The following is a 23,407-nucleotide window of genomic DNA, read 5'->3' as shown; positions in this document are numbered from 1 at the left end:
CACGCAAATTTTGCCAAGGTTGACTGTTCCAGTCAGCAAATATTTACCCACTCCCCACGGACGAGCATCTTCCCACCTGCACGGCCCTGTTTATCCAGAATTATAATGCTTACAATTTTCACTTCTTTAATTAGCTCCGGTTGTGTGCTGGGACAAACCTTTCTCCTAAAAGGTGGTGAAGTACGTCAGTGTCATGTAGGCCTAGGTAATTAATAGCTACGTCACTGTAAAGAACTAAAGCTTGGCAAGTACCGGATATGGTATGTAAACATCGAAAACTACGTCTAAATCCTGAAATTTGGCTTTTCATCATTTATTATTTAAGGACGGATAGCCAGGATACACACAAGAAACACAAAGTATCTATTCTTCTTCTTCTTCTTCTTCTTCTTCTTATTATTATTATTATTATTATTATTATTATTATTGTTATTGTTATTGTTATTAAATGGACCCCTACTTATTTTTTTTACCTCAAAAACATTTTTTTTTCATACAAACAAAAACTTTTGTATGCAAGTAAACATATGAAGGTAAATGAAAAAACAGGTACGTTATGTATAGAGTTGTAAAATTGTACTACTTCTAAATATTGTGAAGGACATATATAATTTACTTTAAATAATTGAACAATTTTTAAACACTGTCACTGAGATGTTTTGTTCCAGTGTCAAATCAGCTTACATAGCCTACGCAATTTATACATGACCTGTTAAGAAAAGGGAATTACTCTAAAGGATTCAACATCAAATTAAGACAATAAAAATATTCACTTTTATCACACAGTCGAACTAAAATAGTTTGGGTATAGGACAAAATAGCTTACAATTTTTTGCTTGTATTTAAAAATACTAATTTCATAATATTTTAATAGCTAACCTCAACCGTTATTATATGTCTACTATACTTTGAAAAATATATGCATTCTGTGGGGGTCGCACAATGGCATTACTGGGATGTTTGCCTTCTGTTTTATGTTATTTCCATGTTCTCCCCATGTTCCTCGTTTCCTTCATGCAGTTAGGTTAATTGGTGCCTCAAGATAAGCCATAGAAAGTACATGTACAATGGGCTGGCGTCCTATGCATATAGTGTACCCCAGCCTCGTATCCTGTGCTGTCTGGGATACGCTCCATGGCTCATCATGACAACTAATGAAATAAGTGAATGAATAGACCATTATGTGTGTGTATAGGGTGAAACACAAATCATCTTTGGAATGGATAAATAAAAATATTAATGTTCAATGTGAGACATCGTATCAATATCCAGTTCAGTAATAGCGATTAACTATATATAGACTGAAATTACATTAAAATGAATAGCATGCTCTTACCATATATCCTGTGCATAAAAGATTTATCTTAATACAATCAGCAGGCATGGGCGAGGTCTTACGCATGACGCACGGGCGGAGCCTAATGCGTGCGCGACGACGTCAGTGTCAAAGGGGTTGTTTTGGAGGAAGTGAGAGAACAAGAAAAAGAAAGAACAGTTCTAGTACTGTGATAGAAATATAGCAAGGCTGGGGAGAAAACGCTTCATATTTTATGTTTACATATTAAACGTTCCGCAGCGCAGGACGAATACGAGACTGACGAAAAGAGAAGAAAGTGAAGAGGAACATATTTTATCCGCTGATTACCGGCCCATCACAAAAAAAATCTCCCTACATTAACGGCAAAATAAAGAAGGGGAATTGTGGCTGTAAATTAAAACAGAGAAAATTTTACGGTGAAAAATATAGTACATTCCAGAACCGCTGGAATAATAAGGTAAGTGAGTTTCTGAAAGACTTGGACGAATATAGATGCGATAGACGCCCTGCTCATTTGCACCCTAAATATCAGGATCGATATTTAAATGCACCACGCAATTTATTCGGGTGAAAACTATATACACATGTAGATAAAATCACCACAGGGCACGATTTCATTATGAACACGGCTGTTTATGGTACCCTTAGTGTAGACCTGCTATGGCCGGTTGTTGCATGGCAGGGCCGCGCCACTCAGACGCTGTTTGTACAGAAAGTCTTGCAAAGATCGAACGCTCGGCTTTGATCAATTTGTATGCTGGGCTTTGCATCCCGTTTCCCTGTCAGATCACAAGTTAAATGACTAAATGGCAAGTCTGCCCTTCCACAGCAACGACTAGCGCAACAAAGACGAGCGCAGGTTATTTTACACCACGTTTTTCTTAAAATAGATGGTTTTGTCTCGCCTGGCTGACTGTCAACGGTGTAAACGAACAAAGCCTAGTCAAGATGACCATTATTATATCTTCGCTTTAGTAAGATACGGGGTAATGTCATTTTAAGTTAAATCAGATAGCCGCTTTTTATATGATCCCGTCGCGATCAGTAGCTGGTTAACTGGACAGCAGAAGGCCGGCTTACAATAGACCATTTTTACCATCACACAGGCCTGCAGGTCTGAATTATAAAAGGTTTTTTTAAGGGCCAGAACGTTTTCTTGTCACTTTTCGGGATGATTTTGGACTGGGGTAGATGGTGATGTGGGGGGCCTTGTGGTTTTGGAAATGCTGAAGCAGGCGGAGTTTGCGTAGGAGCCAAGCTGGCCCGTGTGATCCGCATGTCATGGGTTACAGATTAAATACGGAATAAACGGAAAATTAGATACGGCAGCTATGCGTGCATAAAGAAGTAATAATCCGACTCTCTTGCTCAATAGTCGTGGTACATATCTAAGGCACCATAATTTGCCATATACATGTGCATTTTTACCATGGTGAATAAGATCTATTTGGATATTAAACTCGTTATTTGGAGTGTTGGACAGAATTTTAAAAATAGGAGTTCATCGGAAAAATTTAAGTCAGTTTAATTGTCAGAAGTTGTTCTGAGGATATCTTTTTTGGTATCTTATGATAATTAAATGGATTGTACTTTAGGGTCAATTTGCTGTTCTGCTGATGGCCATAATGGAGCGATGTGACAGTTAATGGATCTGTCGTCCTTACAGTACCATCATGAGAGAGCCTTATATTCCTGACAGGAGCTACAATACAGGGGAACGATGCCAAAATAAACTGGCAAAGACTCGTAAAATGTGTTGCATCCATGGGGTAGTAGTTTGACATTCCTGCAAGATATTTCAGGTCTGTTTTCCCAGGGCATAAGGATGCTCACTTTAAGGAGTGCAGTCATGTGTTTTTGACGTTGTGCCCCACTGGAAATTCCACTTCAAACATGTACACCTTAGCCATTGGTTTCTGTTGGACGCCGGTGTGCTGGTACAGTTGTTTCCTATGTACATACTATATGTAAAACATTATTTCACCAGGTGAGAAATTAAGACAGATTGTGCAGTACAAAATATCTTCTAAAACAAACATTTTCCGGAATTTCATTGATGGGAATTCCACTGATTATTATTATTTACATTTTCTTCTGCATTTGAGTTGTGTTCTGGAATCAAGGACTTTTCAAGGTAATTAGCTTGATAAGATTGAAACCTCTTTGTTTTGTGGAATAACAGCAGATGCTTTGCTGTGTTCAAATAAGTGAATACTCGGAGCCAATGGCATTGGGTCTTCTTGGGCCCACAAACAGATGATTTACAAGCAACACTCATCAGATAAACTGAAAGGAATAGTTAAATTGTTTTGCAACAATTGTCATGTTTACAGGGTACAGGAAGTGTGTGATGGCAAACACACAAGGAATCTGTCACTGCTCTGTCAGTTCTGCTGAGTCATTGCACTGATATGTCCATCATCTGTCATGTGACATGGGTGCCCTCATTCTTTTGGGAGGGTGGCGGGGTAACCGTGTCATTGTATTTTGGTTTCCCTTTCTGGTTGTTGTAATTTTTGGGTCTTGTGATGTTGACCTGCTGACACAGTCACCTAGCATTATATGGATGATGTCCTTTCACAGAGCTGTGTATTTCATCTGTCTTTCTGGAAATGGTACCTGCAGAGGTCTTCGTAGCTATGGTTTTTAAGGCTTTTTCTTGATAGTGTTTCTATTTTATGTCAACTGCTGTGGTTTACATTGGGAAGAAAGTTTCTGTGTCAGCTTGCCAGTGACCAGTTAGGGATTGGTGGATGGTGGGGGGTGTTGAAGTGGGTGCAAAAATAGTTTTAAGGAATTAACTCAAATGATGGGCATTTGGTTAAAATGATTATTTGATCCCTAGAAGACTAGTCATTTTGCAGAACTGTTTAACATAAATACAACACAATTTGATTGTTAGATTCCTTCATTATGGCAGATGGTTTTGGTGTCTACAGTAGAGCAGTCTGATTGTATGAAGTCAGTGTACCGTTTCATGAAATTATCTGCTTTGTCGTGGGTGGGGTGGGGGTGAATTGAGGTTAGAAGGCATGAAATGAGGAACTCACTCACGAGCCTTGTGGTTTTATGATGATTTCACAGCAGAAGAAATGTTGATGGTGAGATTCTCCGTGGAGATGGGGCGCAAGATCGCCTGAACCTCGTGCTGTAAGAGAGGAAATCCCTTGGGAGCTTGGCTGAACAAAGCCTTTATTCTTATCAACTGTACAGCTGCACTGCTTTAGTGCTTCCACTGAGTAATGTCAGACATTTGAAGTGTGAAGTTAATTCTCTGTCTTGTGTTTTCAGTCTTTTCGGGGAGGATACTGCTGGTGGAATATGGCCCCCACTACCCCAGTTTCAATGGCCATGATATTGTGGTTGATGTGGCCTTATCTAAGTTGTCTCTTTTAATCTTGAGGACGTTCCCTTGTCCACTATTACCGTCCTGTTTGATTTGGGATCTGTTTACATCCATCTCATTCTGTCGTTTTGCATGTGCTGTCCTGGCTTTGTTCACTGTAGGCCATGTGCTCGGCCAACATCATAAAGTCCCCGTCATTCGAGATGGCATGCTGTCCCTGGCAGACTTGGCAAGCTCTCCACATGTTTTCTTCCTGCTCCAGTTTCCATCCAAGCCCTGAAAATAAGCTGTTTATTAACTGAAGATGCTTATGCGCGTGTGCAGGTGTATATGAGAATGACCCGTCTGTTTATATTGGTCCTTCCTGAAATGTTGTTTTTAATTTTTATGGCAAGCAGTATATGTGTTACCCAATCCTGCCTCTTGGTGGCAGTTGGCCAGGTCCAGAGGAAGGTGATGTAAACTTGGCCCCACCTCTTCACAGTCCCTGTGGACCCACAGCCTGGCCAGCAATGTGCCAGTTCTCTGCGACATGCTCTTTCCTCACGTCCTTTTTCCCGCTGTGAGAGCTCTCATTGCATGACGGTGATGGTATTTGGGTGGAAACACTCTGCTCACACCTTGCTGGATTTGTGGATCTTTGTGGGGCTCTGTTAGAGAGTGCAAGACTTGCAAAATTGCTAACCCAATGTCCCAGAACAATCAAGTTTTCCTCTTAGGCTACCTAAATGTAACCAATCCGCCCAACAGGCTTAAGTACAATAAAATTCCCTCATTTATTTGCCTTATCTGCACTTGACTTATTTGGAGGAAAAACTTTGATCACCAAACGAATGAGTTGCTGATCATGAAGATGGTTTGTCCACCAGGAAGTGTATGCTTAAAGCCTGATTTATAGGAGTGTTGTGCGATTGCCTCATGCCGCCATCTTGGTGCATTGCAGTGTTAATTTTGTTAACGAAAAATTTCCGTTATCGTTATTGTCAACGACCTTTATTTTCAGACTAAAACGAGACGATAACTAAATAAAAATGATTTTGCGAGGCCTAAGACTATGACAAAGTGTATTGACACTTTCGACAACGAATAAAAACGAGACGAAAATGTTTGCCAGAGATGAGATACAATCAGATCTAATGCAGTTTGTGTAAGGCAGGGTTATTCAACTAAAATTTAAAGAGGTCCAGTTAGAGAATATTTCTTGAAGCAAAGATCAGGAAGATCGTAATGTCTAACTATTTAGTGTGGTATATATTTCAGTAGCCTATTATAGTTGGATCAGCATTGCATGTAATCAATACCTGTCAAATCAATTAATTCAGTACAAAAACTTTTTGACAATATTTATTGTCACGTGACATAAAGCTGAACATATATGTATGACTGCCGATATGGATAATGTTTTCTCATTTACTAGTTTTAAAAGGACATATTAAAAGTAGGGCTGTATTTCAAAATGAGATATAAAATGTTAAAATTGTACATGTTTGAATAAAGTGCTTAACTTAAACCGTAAAACCCTAATACAATCGTTTCTATGTCATATATTTCAGTGTTCATGGATTTAAGTATTGGTTTCGATAATCCCACACCGGTAATAAAATTAAAGTCTCGTTTTAATAGAAATACATACGAACTTATCACTTCAAATGCAAATTGGAGCAGGATAAGGGCGGTCATATTACTTCGAAACATATTATAAAATATAGTGTTTTTCTCATATTAGCTTTATATTTGTCGGAGTAACAACACAAACGGAATGACGAGCCGTTTCAGGCGAAAACAGAACATTTTACTTTTTATCTCAAATAAAACGCGGGGTTGCCAACTTCAGCCAGTAGGCTGGAGTGAGATTTTCAATTCGAGATGTCTACACACATATGTAACAGTTCTTACCATGTAAATAGTCTGCTTTTGTATTTAACCGTGTACACTTATGACGTAGCTAATTTTAGGTTTATAATGGAATAAAATAGATTTGCCGTAAGATTGAGTCTGAAAGCGTATCATACCAGAAGCTTAAGATTTGGCAACCCTGAAAACGTACATTTTTTTGTTTCACCTGAGTTGATTTATATAACAAATAACATTACTTTATACAGTTGTTAAAAAGTGGAAACTTCAACGAACATGAAATCACCTGAAAGAGGGGAGAGTTTATTGTTGGCTCTATACACTAATAGAATTGTAGCCTTGAGGTAATTATTTTGCTGTTGAAAATGCTAAAATCGAATGTTTGCACTTCCTGCTACTTCCGTTGAGAAGTATGTTTTCAATGTTTGGATTTTTTTTTCTTGATAATGGGTATAAGTCCCTGAGACCATTATTGGTCTTTTTCTTTGAAGATATTTGAGAATTTCAGGTGAAACATTTAACAGCGAACAATAGCAAATAAAAATATTACAAATATTTATTTTAATATTTTTATTTTAATATTCAGCGAGAGCAGGCCTGGTGGCATTATAGCCTATGCACTTTTTCTTTGAAGTGATTTTATTTTTGCACTAATGGCACTACTGATTTTACAGTACTCAGTTTCCGGGTAAACAAACATATTTTCAAATAAGAGTGAAATCTGTATTCGTGTACTGCACAGTCAGACCTTAAAACCATTCCTTAACATTGGTTTCATTTTATCTTGGTGAACATAATGACATTCAGAAATTGAAGGGAAACTTTAAGTATGACACTTTGCACTTTTAATTTTAGTCGACTAAATCAACTGTAGTTTTAGTCTACTGTAATCTTGTGATATTTAGCTGACTAAAACTAAAATTAGATGACTAAATTATGACTGAAACTAAATTACATTTTAGTCAAAAGACTATGACTAAAACTAAATTAAAATTTGCTGTCAAAATTAACACTGGTGCATTGTCGATCATGGTAATATACTACTTCAGGTACGTTAAACCAAACAAGTCAAATACAGCTTTTTTATCACACAAGTTGTACAGTATTCAGTATACTGCATATGGTGATGCAAAATGACGTTGTATAAACGTTAAATGGAAACAAATTAAAAGTATATCATTAACCGTCTTTTTTCAAATGGCATGGATAACACTGAAGCAAAAGAAAGCAACTAAAAGTCTGGCGGTGTAATTTCTTGATTTCTGGCTGGGTGCAAATATTGCAGAGGAAAAAGCGTGGACGAAACATTTCAGTGTATTCATGCGTAAGTACAAATAAAAATCTTGTACTTATTTTTCTTCATTTATAATATATTGTTTATAGTTACATTATTTTCATCATGTAACGGTAACGCTAAACAATCACGTTGCTCTGTAATATAATGTTAAAGCTATAGTGCTGTGTCTGTTGTTATTACAACAAATCTGGTTTGATCGCAAGTAAGCAAATTGGCAAATTGTTAATCGGTTTCTTTTTGCTTCTCTCCCTTGATGTCTGTGATACTGAATGACTGCTGTGCCATCAGTTCATTGCTGGTGGCCAGTTAATGTTATCTCATAGTAGCTGGTTTGCTTAATGTGAAATGGTAAGAATGGCCTTTAGGATATACTTAAATGTTAATTTTTTATTTGAAAATATTTTTGTCGTCTTTTTTTTTTATTTGGGCTAGTTAAAATTCATTTTGGGACTACCAAAATCTAAAGAAAGGCTAGCAGGGATTTAGAAATTTTGCGAGCCCTGGAGTGGCTTGCGTTCTCATGTGGCATCATGAGTTAACTGCTTCATGAGCTACATCAAAGGCCAAGGAGAACTGCAAGGCTTTCTTCTGTTTCCTGTCACTGTTCCCCGGCAAAATGTGTTGATAAGATTTAACAATAAAATGCTGCTGGTATCCACTGATTGATCTTTAGATTCCAGTCAGTCTATCCTCTCATCACAAATGAGGTGGACCAGATAAGGCCAGATGTTTATGGTTGCCACGGTTTCTTGGGGAAATGGTCAACTGTGCAGTCATGCAGCAAATAGCTACTAGTCGAGTAAGCCTTTGTGTGCTCAATTGCATATCTCCTTGCAAATGAGGTCTGATTGGTGTGGATCTTACAGAACCCTACTGAACACGAGGACTCGATTTTGTTCAGCATTAACGAATGTATAAAGAATGCAACGTTTTCTTGGCGCGTGCCTGGGCATCTCCCGCCTGTTCATGTGCCTGCCTGCCCGTCTGCCTGCATACGCACACACGCCATGTTCCTCGTGACTGGCAGCCAGGAGCACATGACTTGCTTGAGACTGAGATCAGGCCATCATGCTGAATGCACACTGTAGAGCAGCCTGAGGTGAAACGGAGAATGTGGGAATGAAAGCCTGTAGGATTTGACTCGGTCTGTGGGTGTGCTTGTTACACACTTCTTAAAAGCATTCTGTCATATGCAATAATGAAGATTCTTTAAAGATGCAGAATCTACCATACAGGAATGTCTTAAGCTATTAAATGCATTGATAGATGCATTTATTCATCTTCTACAGCCAACATTTCATTCTCCAGGTTTTTTGGTGTCAGAATCAAATAGAAATTATATTTGCTGGAATCAGGAAATGGTTAAAAGCTATGGTGTAATATACAGTTGTGCACTCAAGCAGTAAGCATCGTTCAGATGTTGTGAGAATCATGTACGCAACATCCACTTGGGATTGTTCTGTTTGCTTTTTTTTTTGGATAGAACCTCCTTTCTCCTCCTCAGTATATAGTAAGATCATAATATGGCACTATATTCAGTGGATTAACTCATCTCATTGACAGTGTTGATCAATGCAGTAGCCTGACACAACAGTTGCATGTGTCCGGTTCTGGAGCCCTTGGTTCTGACGTATTCTCTCTCTGCCTTTTCCTCAGTGTGTCAGAATGACGTCCCGAAAGAAAGTGCTACTCAAAGTCATCATCCTAGGAGACTCTGGGTGAGTGTTGCACTTTTTTCTGTACCCATCTGTTCTCTGGAGGTTGCACACCTTCGGCCTTTCTGATTGTGGTCTAGTTTATTGTTTCCTTGTTACAGTCTGTCTGTTTGTCTGTCTGTCTCTCTGCCTGTCTGGGTTTCCCCCTCTGTGTTTTTTTTTTTGTCTGTGTTTCTCTCTCTCTGTTTCTGTCTCTCTGCCTGTCTGTCTGTTTCCCTCTCTGTGCTTGTTTGTCTGTCTGTGTTTCTCTCTCTCTCTCTCACACACACACACACACACACACGCCCCATGGACGACAGGTGGGCTTAGCAAGGTCTTGCCCAAGTGTGTTAATATTAAATCCACAAGATTATCGCTTGTTGAGCAAGTGTGCGATTGTGTCCATTGTACACCAAAGGGTCACGTACAGGGTGTCGGAGTTTAAAATGTCACCTCGTAAGTCCAGTAGCTCCTGACTTCCATCCATCCTCGCCCCAAAGCACCCTGCCTGTTAAATGTCACCTTTCCACTTGCAAGCTGACCTGGAAGCAGGCCGGTATTCTAGTGAGGCTCCTGGAGATGTTCCGCTATCATCTGCCATATGCTGAGCTGTGATGGGCATGAAGAGTTAACACTCCACCCTCCAGAGCTGCAGTGCTGACCATGATGGGTTAAACATATGCTGTTTAATCACTGGCTGAATGTACCTCCAGTGTGGTAGCATTTGTAGCATCATAGCATTTTGTAGTATTTGGTCAGCATGTGCCCTTAAGTTGGGAGCGGGCTTCCCTGACCCACATTATTCTGCGGGAGTGAGGACGCCGATCAGCTCATGTTGTGCTGGCCGGGTTTGAGGGCTGGGTTCTGGTGAAACTGAAGGGTTCTCTCCTCCAGTCTATGATGCTGTCAACTGGATGGTTATGACAGAGTGAATATGTCGAGGGAAAATGGTATATTTATAGTATAAATTTATATAGTATTTATAGTATTTTTTTTACTAGTTTTTCCAGTCTGCTGATCTCAGTATGTGTATCTTGTATAGGTGAGCCCATATTAATTAGCTTGTACCATTGTCTTACCTAATTAAATGTTACTCTGTAAAATTAGTTACTGCTATAGTAAACAATCAGGCATTCCAGTTTAAAGATTCCATTTAATATAGTTTATTTTTAATGCAATTTCCGATCATGAAGGCCTTCATATTATTTTAGCTTGTATTTGACATTGAGATGGTTCTAGAGATGAACACAGTGCTCACAGTAAAACGGCGGAGGACCTTCTTAGAAACATTTGTGATAACTGTATCAACTGAGCCAAACGGAACAGCTTTCTGAAAGAGAGAGAATAGAATATGACTGTAATTCTCTCTATTATTCTGTACTTTCCTCTCATTTGTCCTGTCCTCTTTCTCTCCTTTAATGCATTTTACCACGGTCACTGTCTTCCTGTAGTAAAATTAACATTTTTTTGGACTGGGAATGACTCAAGTATGGGAGTTCTCATAATTGTCCTCTCCTCACCCTGCCTCACCCTACCCTGCCCCACCCACTCCGGTTTTTCTCCATTTTCCCAGAGTTGGGAAGACCTCTCTGATGAATCAGTATGTGAATAAGAAATTTAGCAACCAGTACAAAGCCACAATAGGAGCCGACTTCCTGACGAAAGAGGTGATGGTGGACGACAGGCTGGTGACTATGCAGGTATGGGAGGAACCCTGTGTATACAGGGGCGAGGTCACAGATGCACTGGCACTAATTGAAAGCTGATTGGCCCCCGGAGTACTCCCTCCCCTCTCACTCCGATTCACAACATATAATTGGCTAATGATAAGGTTGGCTCCTCTGTATGAATTATGGCCCCTCTTATGCCCTCCACCTTACAAAAAATCCTAGAATTGCCCCTGGCGTGTGGCCCACCAAAGCATGCCAAAATGTAGGATGGAGCCTTCCCCAAAAACCTGGAGATGTCAGCCAGTGGTGGCTGCCTCGAGTTTCTTGCACTCTGTAGCATTCTCAGTTTCTCCCTCATGCCCCCAGAGGCTCCGCCTCCTTTGTTCTCACCTTGCTTGTTGCGTGTCTAGTTGTAGTTCTTGCCCCGCCTTCCTCAGATCTGGGACACCGCGGGTCAGGAACGCTTCCAGTCGCTGGGCGTGGCCTTCTATCGTGGCGCCGACTGCTGCGTACTCGTGTTTGACGTGACAGCGCCCAACACGTTCAAGACCCTGGACAGCTGGAGGGACGAGTTCCTGATCCAGGCCAGCCCCCGTGACCCAGAGAACTTCCCCTTCGTGGTTCTAGGCAACAAGATAGACCTAGAGAACAGGCAGGTGGGTTTTCGTGTAAAAGGCACTTGGGCCTGTGACCTTCACGGACATGGCTGAAACACCTCGGCGGGAATCGTTATCACCACGTCACCACCCACCGTGACAATGTATTTGTTTTTTGTTAATTTACCTCTCGTCTCATTACCTTCATTACCTTTCGTTCGTAATTCCCTGGGTCAACTGCAGGGAACTCTGAACTTGCTCAAGCTTTTATAAGTACGAATACACCACCAGAAACAGCTCACAAGACTTTACACCACTGCGCTGCTGAAATCTTGAATTTGATTGGTCAGTAGGGTGTCGATTTGCCGGCACTAATATAATCTTTAATTGTAACATCATTTAAAATTCTAGAAGTAGAACACAATTTAAAATCAATAGAAACTAAACAGAAATGTTTAATCATTGTCAGAAGAAAGTGTCACTATGAATAAATGCATCTTCGGCTCATAAACTTGCAAATAATGTCATTAAGTACAAACATGAAGGCCAAAGTTGCGGTAACTTTGGTATAAGTGGGTTAATGCACTCCAAGCCATCCAGTACCCCATACTTTAATTTAGCCATGATTAGTTTTAACTTAAAGCATGTCTGACTGCAAGCTGCACAGGTGTTCGTTGTGTTAATATGGCACTTTCTGTACATGTGATTCTGCATGAACTGTCTTAGTTTTTTGTCCTTATTCTAAAAGAAGGTCACAAGACTGACTCATGCGACACACTGCCAGACTCTATCTATAGCAGCGCTATGAGAAATTAGCCTATTAGCATTTAATTTGGGCGTGTTCTAAACTTTCTAATGATTTTTTTTCTCTTTAATGTAATATGCTCAGTATGCTTTCTTATCATTGAATCAATAATTATTGCGGCTCCTGCTTGTCAGGAAATTCCAAAGAACAATAAGCTATATGTTTTACTAAAAAGCAAAATATGTTTTAAAATAGTTTAAAATTTATATTCTTGTAGACCTGTGAAATGGTAATTTAATTATGTAATCGAGGTAATGAGAATTGAAGCTTGAGAGCATATTAATTTTTTTGGATTATTGGTGGGAAAAAAGAACTAAATCTGCAACAGGGTTGGCTCCATTCTGGAATGCATTCATCAATTCCAATCCAAATCAGGAAATGGAGTTGGGATTGGAAAAAAAACTATGGGAAACAAAACTGGAACTGAATTTGAATTTCTGGGAGATTTAAATTCCAACTCCAGTTCCATTTCCTGATTTGGATTGGAATTGATGAATGCATTTCAGATTGGAGCCAACCCTGATCTGCAACCAGCATTACTACTGAAGTTGAGCTGCGGGACATGCAATCTCCCGCTAATACCATATGAGTTGTTGCCATAGAAACCAGTAGCTACATGCGACATTTGTAAGTTTTGTTGCTATTCTGTTCCTCAGCTGAATGATCAGAACTGTTAGTTTGTCTGGGTGCATCCATCAGCACGTCAGAGATCGTTACACGGAGGAATGCATGCTCGGTCCGAACCCAAATCGAAACGCCTGTCGGAAACTGAGGCTCGTCCGTCTCTCTCAGGTGACGACAAAGCGGGCGCAGGCCTGGTGTCAGAGTAAGAACAACATCCCGTATTTCGAGACCAGTGCCAAAGAGGCGATCAATGTGGAGCAGGCCTTTCAGACCATCGCACGCAACGCTCTGAAGCAGGTATGGGGGACTCCCGGGGGCTTTAAACGCTCCAGGTCTGGGCGGGACATCAGCATCAGGGAAATGGACTGTGAGCAGATTTAAGGTTTTGCAAAGCAAAAAAGAAAACAAAAACATATTGTCAGCTTTGTAATCTTTACTGTTCAGATCTTTTCTTTTTGGTCAGTCTTCTATCGAAACCTCCTGTATCCATTATGGTATCACCCCTGTCTCTCCCCATCAGGAGACTGAAGTGGAGCTGTACAACGAGTTCCCAGAACCCATTAAACTGGACAGGAACGAGCGAAGCAAGCCCTCAGAGCCCTGCAGCTGCTGAAGATGCTGGGTCCCCTAAGGCAGCGTTTCTCAGTCCAGTCCTCGGGGACCCGCGGACAGCCCACGTTTTTGCTCCCTCCCTGCTGGGAGAGAGCAACCATGTGTACTGTCTGGCAGGGAGCAAAAACATATACCGACTGTGGGTCCCAACGGACTGGATTGGGAAACATTGCCCTCTGGCACCTTTACTGTGTTCTCTGGCCTTTGTACAATATCCCCCACTCCCTACCCACGAGTCCCACTGTCCAAACAATTGCCGGTCTTCGGAAGTAGCTTATTGGAATTCTAGAATTAGAATAGCTGGAATCCCCTGTGGAACATGATGCAACATTCTCACCCATGCCTGCACACAGAGACAAACTCCTACAAGTCCAGTAAGCACCAGCCCTAATCCCAGTCTTACACCCTCATTACTGATAGATTCCACACATCCCTACCACTGTACAAATGTTTACCCCTTCACCCAATATATGAGACATCTCCTGCATAAGGCTTTAAGTGGGTTGGGGCTTTGTGGTTAAGACACCATTCACTTCTAGTGTTGAAGGATTTGATTAACGTTAACAAGAAGTATTTATTAAAAAATGACATCTGCCTGAGCTTCATTTTGAACTTCGCTGTTCTGCGGTTCTCTTGTAAATTCCCCTCGTTACTTTTCTTAAATGTGTACACTTCTGTTGGCTTGGGAGCACTGGACATTGCACTTTTTAACTCCTAAATGTAATAAAAACGTTTCATTTCGGGGGGATTGCACGTGGTCAGCTGCTGCTTAAACCTGTTTTCTCCTGGAACATTTGTGTGAACTCAACGCAGTCCCACCACTGTTGTGGAAATAGCACCTGCAAACAGCTCTTCTTCCGCCTTGCCAAGGCCTGTTCTCCTACACGCCTGTTTTCCCTTCCTCCACCCTCTCCTCTCTGCGGAGTCCTGGTGGCGAGTCTCTGGGTATACGAAGGCATCTTGGTCCTCCTCCGATTGCTACTGATTGACCTGGGATCAAAGGGTTGTGCTACACCAGGCGAAGCACCGCAAACAACATCAACAGAACCCACAGGGAAATAGCATCCAATAGGACTGTTGTGATTGTTACTAGAATATTAATACTACTTACCACTAGTTCTGTGTGTATGACTAGCCCTACTACGTTCTACTCTGTCTTATTACAAGACAGTACAGACCCACGGCAGTCTGTAATAATCTATCAGTCGATCAGTGGTTCAATCAGTCCCGCTGTCTTCTTCCAGTTCCCTGTCTATGCTGATAGCTCAGGTTGGCAAATTTCTTAAGTGCTTGATACCAATCTGATCACCTTTTATGGTCTATACGTGTACAATTCTTATTAGATTAGAAATTTTAATTGCATTAACAGAAAAAAAAAATCCTTTCCAACTGAAAACAAGTTTGGGGGGGAAATACTTCGGGGAGAAATTAAATGAAAACTTGTCAGGACTTGTCATGGTATTAAAATACAGAACCAGTTACATTGTTTAAAACACGTATTTGGGTTTCAACGTAACAATAATAAAATGTTCTTGAATAAATATTCTCTTACATCATTATTTTTTACTTGATGGGAGGACATACAGTAAACCAAAAAAGTAATATATTCATTTTCATGGTTTAATTGTAGGATACAGAAAGCATTTTAGTAAGTTTGTATTTATAAATGAGGAATTCGGATATAATCAACTGTAGCTTGACCTATACATTCATCTGCAATATCAGGCTGATCCCAGGAAGCACAAGGCAGGGAACGCCGTGCATCCTGGATGGGATGTCAGTCCATTCCAAGATAAACACACAAATTGTAAAACAATGTAGTTATATAGAAAAAAACTACGTAATGTTTAACTGTAGTGTGGCATTAAGATAATCTGATACATCTGTTATATTTGAAGTAAAATCATCAACATCATGAGTTTTTCAAATTGCCTCTCCAGTGCAGAAAGGCATGGGCACTGTGTGCCGTCTGTCCTAACAGCCGATTGGTAGAAACCTATTTGCTATCAAGTGGCAAGGCCTAAAACAAAAACTACAATGTCTGATGTTAGTCAAGGGAAATATACTGTATGGGGTCCTGCCTTCACCAGGGATTGTCAACCTGTCCAAAGTAAAATGTTATTGAGGAAAAAAAATACTATATACACTAACTTCTTAACTACCATGTCCATGGTAATATTTGCATTTTGATCAAAATGTCCATCAGAATTCGCCATGGTGTCGACCCCTGACCATCACATTTAGCTATAGCTCTAGGAATCTCAGCAATTCTTATGCCATTTGCTGACATTTGTTTTTTTCCTGAATATTAAATATCTACTTAATCTGTTGTATGCGTGTGTACAGCAGATGAGCAACACCATTTGTGACAAGGGAATCAATCAGTAGTTAGTGAACTATGATCTGACCATCTAAGCGTGTACTGACCCCAGCATGCTATGTGTGTAGCATAAACACTCTCTGCCTTGTTTATGTGTGTTTGAAGAGGCCTCAGCTCTGTATATATGGAGTGTTTAATTTCACTCACTGCTGAAAGACATGCAGTTCAGATGAAACTGGGAGCTCTAAATTGCCCCTGTGTTTGTGATTGATTGCCCTATGTTAGACCAAAGTGCCATGTAGGCTAAAGTGTGCTTTGTACCCCATACATCTTGGATTATTATGGCAACCAGAACTAGGTGAGTGGTCAAGGACATGGACTGAGGGACATGGACTGAGGGACATGGACTGAGGGACATGGACTGAGGGACATGGACTGAGGGACATGGACTGAGGGACATGGACTGAGGGACATGGACTGAGGGACATGGACTGAGCCAGTAGCTAGGAGGATATTGTTACCTTTGGAGGTGGAGAATCATGTTCCAGGTAATGCAATTCAACATTTATCAGCATGAACTAATCTGTTCGGTTGTTCCAAAATTTATGTTCCACATGGATTTAAAAAGGTTAGTTGAAGTTTATTGTGATTTTACTGGTCCATCACACAGAATACATCATAAAGGCTGTACCTGAAATACGTGTTCACCATTCTTATAAACAAAATTACATGTTTCTATACATCTGTCAAAACACAAGGCAGTGAAACAGGGTTACGGTTAGGCTTTACGGTTAAGGTTACAGGGTTAATAAAGGATTAGGGTTAAACTAAGGTGAGGGTAAGTATGACAATTTAGGTTAGGTTCAGTGGTCCTGGTTAATGTTGACATTTGGTTTGGCGTTAGGTTGGTATTAAAGTTAAGGGTGGAATCTGAATTAAAATGAAGGTTACTGTTAGGTTTGCCAGGATTAGGGTTATGGCTGTTATTCGGTACAGGGTAGTTGTTGGGGCTTAGATTAGAATTTGGGTTGAGAATAAGGATAAAGTTAAGATTAGGTATGCAATTAATGTTAAGATCGAGTTTGGCAGAAGGGGTAAGATTATGGCTAGCATTGGGGTTAACATTACTGAATTTCCTTGTACCTGCTGTGCACAATGGCCAAGGCATTCTATTCTATTAGGGAAATATGTTTACATTACCATTATGGGTTAACATTTTCATTAAGGTTAGGTTTAAGCTTAGGGTTTTCTTTACAGTTTATATATATGGTCTGAGCCTTAAGTTGACTGTCAAACCCTCAACAACAGCATTAACAAAGGACACACAGAAATATACATTACTGGCCTTGTTTCCCATTGGTTGAGTTGCCAAAAATAAATTAATAATTTTTTGGCTAGACTACCCCACACCCAGGCTCCAACCAATGACCCAGGCAGCAGTCCAAGGCCCCTTAGAAATGCTACTACAATTACTACAAGCACAAAATTTACATCTATTCATTTTCTATACAGTACCTTTTCATCCTATTCAGGGCCACGAGTGTCCGGAGCCTAACCCAGAAGCTGCAGATGCAAAGTAAACCAGCCCACCTCACACCTATGGGCAATTTGGCAACTCCAATGCACATTAGCATGTTTTTGGATCGTGGGGGGAAACCACAGTCCTCAGAGAAAGCCCCAAGAGGACATGGGGAGAATATGCAAAAATCACAGTTTGAACCCTGGTCCTAGAGGTGTGAGGCAACAGTGCTAAGACCTAAGACATGTATAAAAGTTGTACATTAACAGAAAAACCAGGTTAATACTTACAAGCCAGGAAAAAAACACAGGGTTCCTTATTGAGTGGCCTGGCCTGCCACGCATAATTTTCGTGGGTGGGACAAAATTACTTCAACCGGGCTCCCATGACGTGCAACCCCACCCACCTAAGCCCGGGCCTGTTTCAACGGATGGGCCATAATCATCGAGCTAACCTGTGATTGAAGCAGATCGGAAACAAAACGACCCAAGTACAAGAACAAAACACACATTTAAAATCAATTTAGAGTTAAGACCATTTCTACACAAGGCCACAAATGCAATTTGTATAATTATTAAAATGGTAGACGCATTGATACTGAATTGATTAAAACATGGAAATGGTAGCAAACAGCGCGTAGTACGCCATTATTATTAAAAGCGTTTAACATGCGAATCACTTTCGCCCTCTAGCGGATATAGAACAAATTAAATTTAGATTTTGGACGAGATATACTTTACATACGGGACGTTAGTCATGGTTAAAAATGAAGCACCAATACTTAAATGGAAAATTATTTCAATGCGGTCTATATGGGCCATAAAACTGTCCTGGAGATTATAAAGATATTCAAAGGTATCATTCCTAGAGGAAACATAAGCATAGTATCGCCTCTTTTATTCTCATTCGTTTTTCCATATTCTCATTGTAATGGTTACATTAATATTTTGTAATACGGAACTGTTAGGAGCTTGCATCAATTTCAATTACCTTTCATACTTGTGTGAACTATAGCGTGTCAATAAATCTAAATCACACAATCTCTAAACCAGCACGGCAGAACAGTGCCCATTTAAGTTCATGTGGCGCCCGTGTCATGGTTCTGCGGTGCGGGGGGGGGGGGGCTCGCTTGCTAACTTGGCGCCCCCTCAGAAGATGGCGTCCTGGGCACTGTAGCGCACTAGAAAAAAATCAGGCAACCTGATAAGTGAGCTAAACGAAAACAAGACCAATCTTCCAGAAGATTGCAGATGTAATAGCCCGTTTTTTTTAGGCCTTACAAAAGTTAATGAGTTATTTTGTATGAATTTTACTGATATACTGCTTGAATCCATAGACCTAACTTGTGGCCTTTTATGACGGTGTTTTAGAGAAATACACAGCTGGGATTTTAAAATTAAAGCATTTTGATATCTTGCACCCGCAAGGGCGTGACTGGGCTAACTGCACTACCCATCCCACCCCCGCACTTTTTTGTGTATTAAATAAATTATAACTATATAGTAAAATCATCCTACGTATTTTAATTATTATTTTTAAGATACATTACCTAGATGCGTATTATGCATGAAGGCGTAACGGGACCATAAAACAATTTTATGTCAGCATGCTTAGGAGCTGCCACGCGAGGGCGTCTGTTGTGTTACTTGAAACAAATTAAACTTTAAATATAAAAACACCCAGTGCTCTGATAAGGACAAATGTGGTCACATAATACCAAATAAACTCCCCTTTGTCGATACGTACCACGCACTTGAAAAAGTTTTGTTTATTTTCTCGGATATTCGTGACTGAAGAGGGTGCCCCCATCCTGATTATTGCTGGAAACCCGGTGTGGACGCTTTACTTTCTCTATTTTCTCAGGGGTGGTGTTTCTCACCGTTTTATCTGGTATATGTCCGCACAAGGCATCATCGATGCATCAGGTCTGATCTATTTAATTCCTCGGTAACTGTTCCCTGTTTAAGAAAATTGAGTCGAAACAAACCACAAAAAGCACAACCTTGCACACGCCGTAGCGGCGTGTGTTGTTGTTCCCAAACAGGTCCGCGTGTCGGTTATGTATAAACGCGCCTGCAAAGCGGCGGTCAGGACTTTTCAAATCACGGTTAACGGGCGCGGTGCTGCAGAAGTCTGTTGACTTGACACACACGGAATCCCGTGAATAATTACAGCATCTGATTAAATTTGTAAAATTTGTGGTTAACCATGGCCGCCGATGACCAGGAGAATGCCCCTATCTCGACTTCTGACGAGGCCACCTCTGCTGGGGCTAAGAAGAAAGCCACCGCCAGTAAGAGACCAAAGTCGGGCGGTGCAGAGACTAGCACCCCAGCAAAGAAGAAGAAAAACAAAAAGAAGAAGAACCAGCCTGGAAAATACAGCAAGCTGGTGATTGACACCATTCGCCAACTGGGGGAGCGAAACGGCTCGTCTCTGGCAAAGATCTACAACGAAACTAAGAAGGTTAGCTGGTTTGACCAGCAGAATGGACGAACCTACCTGCGATACTCCATCAAGGCGCTACTGCAGAATGACTCCTTGATTCAAGTGAAGGGCACTGGGGCGAACGGGTCCTTCAAACTCAACAAGAAGAAGTTTGAAAAACCAGCGCAGAAAAAGAAGCCATCCAAAGCTGTTAAGAGCTCCGCGCCCGCATCCAAGAAAGCGAAAAAGCCCTCCGAGAAAGTGAAGGCGAAGGCGAGTCCCAAAAAGAAGCCGCCACCGAAATCGGCTGTTGCAGCTACCAAGAAGGCGGCCAAATCAAAGAAGCCAGCAAAGAAGCCGGCCGCCGCCCCCTCGAAGAAGGTGAAGAAGCCGAAAAAGACCAGCAAGCCGTCAGTGCCAAAAGTACCAAAAGCAAAGAGCACCAGAGCGACAAGAGGGGCGAAATGATGAGCGTGACTTGCTAGTTTGAATCGGGACTATGCTCACCTCCTGATGTGTCTTGGTCGTGCAGATATTCAGTATTTGATCGTCAGCTGTAGCTTAGTGCTACTGTTTTAATTTTATTTTTTTGCATTTATCTAGCCTGCTAATATATTTAAACATTTAAATGCTAAATCTACGGTAGTAATCAGACGTTTAACCATCTGAAGCCTTGTAGTAGCTTATTAGAAAACGTTATGCCGGAATGTTTACTTTGTTTCTATGACGTGTTAAGGACAAATTAGGTGGCTATTGCATACTGTCGTTTGTACCGAGATGTAAAAAATTTTGGTTGTTTTTTTTTTCTTGTGTTAATGCGCTCAATCGCACTGCGTAACACTTTTCGGGAGGGTTGTTTTGGTTGCGTTGAGGGCGACGCCCCCTAGGCATTTGTCTCCTGTATCTTAGTAACAGATTGAACACAGTGCGTGGGACCAAGAAGTCACATCGTGTATATAGTTTTTCTGTATGCCATCACTTTTTTCTTTTTCTTCAAAAGCATTTATTTACTGAGGAATGCTTATAAAATAAAGGTGGCTCAGTTGTTTACCTCCCATGTCCTTATGTGCCCTTATTACATCACATGCTGGATCAGAGCAACTTTTTTAAGGGTAAATCGGTCCATACCTATTAATATATTTCTTAGTGGTGATGACTGGATCACCAGTATTTTTCAGCCTAATGATACAGGTGCAACTCATTAGCCACCATGGGCTTTCATTGTTTACTGTTCATATTTTTTTCCTACTGATTACTGACTCCTATGCATTGGTCACAGTCTCTTGGCCATAAGTATTGCAATAAAACCACATTTACAATTTTCTCCTGTAACAATAGGCTTTGGAATTCATATTACTGCTTCCATCTGTGATTTTAATCATACTTTCAAGAATGCATCCACTCAGTTCTGGTTAATTGAATTCTGACAAAAGGATATTTTAAGGAGTAAAATTTGTAATTCATATTTTAAGCAGTCCATTAGGAGACATATTCAAGTTAATTGGTAAAAAAAGGAAAAGTAAACAATGACCAATTGGAAATAATGTTTATCTGGAGTGTATTTTGCATGCAGTACTGCTTTTTGCCTCATACAGAACATTGAAGTAACTCAATATCGATCAGTGTCACAGTTTGTATGTTGTGACCTATGTATCCAAATACTATCTTTTTCTCCAAATCAGAATAGTTGACATATTAGTATTTGAAGGCAATTACAAGACCATTAAATCACCATAACAAAAGGGAGAAGGTTGTCTGCATTCCAAAGATCTGAGATAGATAATTTTTACTTCTAATGCTTTACATTCAGGTTTATGAATATACTGGCAAGGGTCACTCATGAAGGGTTTATTTGAATTCTATTGAAGCATCTATAGGTATTGATCCTTTGACATGGTAAAACAAGCCATTATAGTTTCTAAATAAAAAAGCATTCCTTTAAATCTTTTAACCTTTTGGCAGAATATTCTAGGGCAAGTTTTAAACATAAAGAAATTTTTAAGTTTACTACCCACCAAAGTACCTAACACTGCTGTGGGAGGACCTGAAAGTTAATGTTTTAGCATCAAACAGTCCACACATCACTAATCAATATTCATGTCGTATCTTACACGTCTAAACCGTATTGATAAAGTTAAGTATCAGACCGTGAGCATTAAAACCAGGGCTGCTCATTCCTGGTCTTGGATATCTAGTCCTCCAGCTCCATCATAAAGTTTGCTGATGACACTGGTGCTGGGCTTATTTTTCAACAATGATGAGACAGCCTACACCAAGGAGGTGGAGAACCTGGCATTGTGGTGTCTGGAAAACTGCCTCCAACTATACATCAGCAAAACTAAGGAGCTGCTGGTGGACTTCAACAGGAGATAGCAGCACCCCTCTCAATGCTAACGGGACTGCAGTACAGAGTGCGAGCAGCTTTACATACCTGTGTGTTCACATCTGAGGACCTGACACGGAATGAACATATAAAAACCCAGCCAAAAAGGCAAGGCAGCATCTCTAACACTTGAGACAGCTAAGGAAGTTTGGGGTCACTCCAACAATTCTAAAGACCTTCTACTCTGATGCTGTGGAAAGCATACTGACACAGAACATCACATCCTGGTCTGGTAACAGCTGTGCCCAGGACCATAAAGCCCTGCAGAGAATGATCTGTGCGGCAGAATGCTGCACCAGATCAGAGCTCCTGTCTCTACAGGACATCAAGAGATGCAGGACCAGAGTAACCAGGACCATCAGGGACTCGTCTCACCCCAGTAACTGTCTGTTTCAGCTGCTGAAATCAGGCAAACATCTCAGAAGTATTATAGCCAAAACAGAGACTCAGAAGGAGCTTCTATCTTCAGGCCATAAGACTCCTTAACCTGGACACTCCACCACAGCTTTTCACATTGTCACATAATACAAACTGAACACTTAATTTGAAACTATCTGCTGACACTCACTCACTAGCCTCAGAACTATTGTTCAGTACACAACTGCACATTGCACTTTAATATACATGGACATACTGTACCTCAATTATATGCACAATGTATAGAACTGTATACTATTAAACATACGAACACTGTATATCTTCTATATATATGCACAGTCTTCGGAGTGACCAGGTGTACATTTCATGTATGTTTCATGCTGCACTTGTATAATCATATACATGACAAATAAAGGAATGCTGAATTGTGTCTAGTAGAAGCTGAGACAAGAATAAAGGATAATGGTGAAGCTGGCTTTTGGAATAAATTCTCGTTATTGAATTTTTGAGTGATATCTCTAATTGATTTACCACAAATCACGTTTTCTTCTCCCAGAACGACCT

The 23,407-nt window shown here is 40.5% G+C and overlaps 2 protein-coding genes across 2 annotated transcripts; both read left to right on the top strand.

Moving 5' to 3' along the window:
* The first annotated feature begins 1,429 nt into the window (after positions 1 to 1,429).
* LOC111837492 (ras-related protein rab7-like) lies at positions 1,430 to 15,357 on the top strand. The gene is made up of 6 exons (XM_023799605.2): positions 1,430 to 1,775; positions 9,472 to 9,533; positions 11,083 to 11,209; positions 11,617 to 11,835; positions 13,373 to 13,501; positions 13,725 to 15,357. The coding sequence occupies exons 2-6, from the start codon at positions 9,481 to 9,483 to the stop codon at positions 13,815 to 13,817; spliced, it is 621 nt and encodes a 206-aa protein (XP_023655373.1). The 5' UTR covers positions 1,430 to 1,775; positions 9,472 to 9,480; the 3' UTR covers positions 13,818 to 15,357.
* Positions 15,358 to 19,725: 4,368 nt separating this feature from the next.
* LOC111837490 (uncharacterized) lies at positions 19,726 to 21,132 on the top strand. The gene has a single exon (XM_023799603.2). The coding sequence runs from the start codon at positions 19,864 to 19,866 to the stop codon at positions 20,548 to 20,550; it is 687 nt and encodes a 228-aa protein (XP_023655371.1). The 5' UTR covers positions 19,726 to 19,863; the 3' UTR covers positions 20,551 to 21,132.
* The last annotated feature ends 2,275 nt before the right edge of the window (positions 21,133 to 23,407 follow it).

The sequence above is a fragment of the Paramormyrops kingsleyae genome, chromosome 8 (assembly GCF_048594095.1).
Source record: "Paramormyrops kingsleyae isolate MSU_618 chromosome 8, PKINGS_0.4, whole genome shotgun sequence".
Classification (NCBI taxonomy): domain Eukaryota; kingdom Metazoa; phylum Chordata; class Actinopteri; order Osteoglossiformes; family Mormyridae; genus Paramormyrops; species Paramormyrops kingsleyae.
The sequence above is the reverse complement of the archived record's forward strand: the minus strand, read 5'-3'. Positions and strand labels throughout refer to the sequence as shown.

Bases quoted from the DNA above. Each gene is read 5' to 3' on its own strand.
- LOC111837492 (XM_023799605.2), top strand. From the start codon at position 9,481: ATGACGTCCCGAAAGAAAGTGCTACTCAAAGTCATCATCCTAGGAGAC. The intron at 9,534-11,082 runs GTGAGTGTTGCA...CCATTTTCCCAG, and splicing joins ATCATCCTAGGAGACTCTGG to AGTTGGGAAGACCTCTCTGA. The intron at 13,502-13,724 runs GTATGGGGGACT...TCTCCCCATCAG, and splicing joins CACGCAACGCTCTGAAGCAG to GAGACTGAAGTGGAGCTGTA.
- LOC111837490 (XM_023799603.2), top strand. From the start codon at position 19,864: ATGGCCGCCGATGACCAGGAGAATGCCCCTATCTCGACTTCTGACGAG.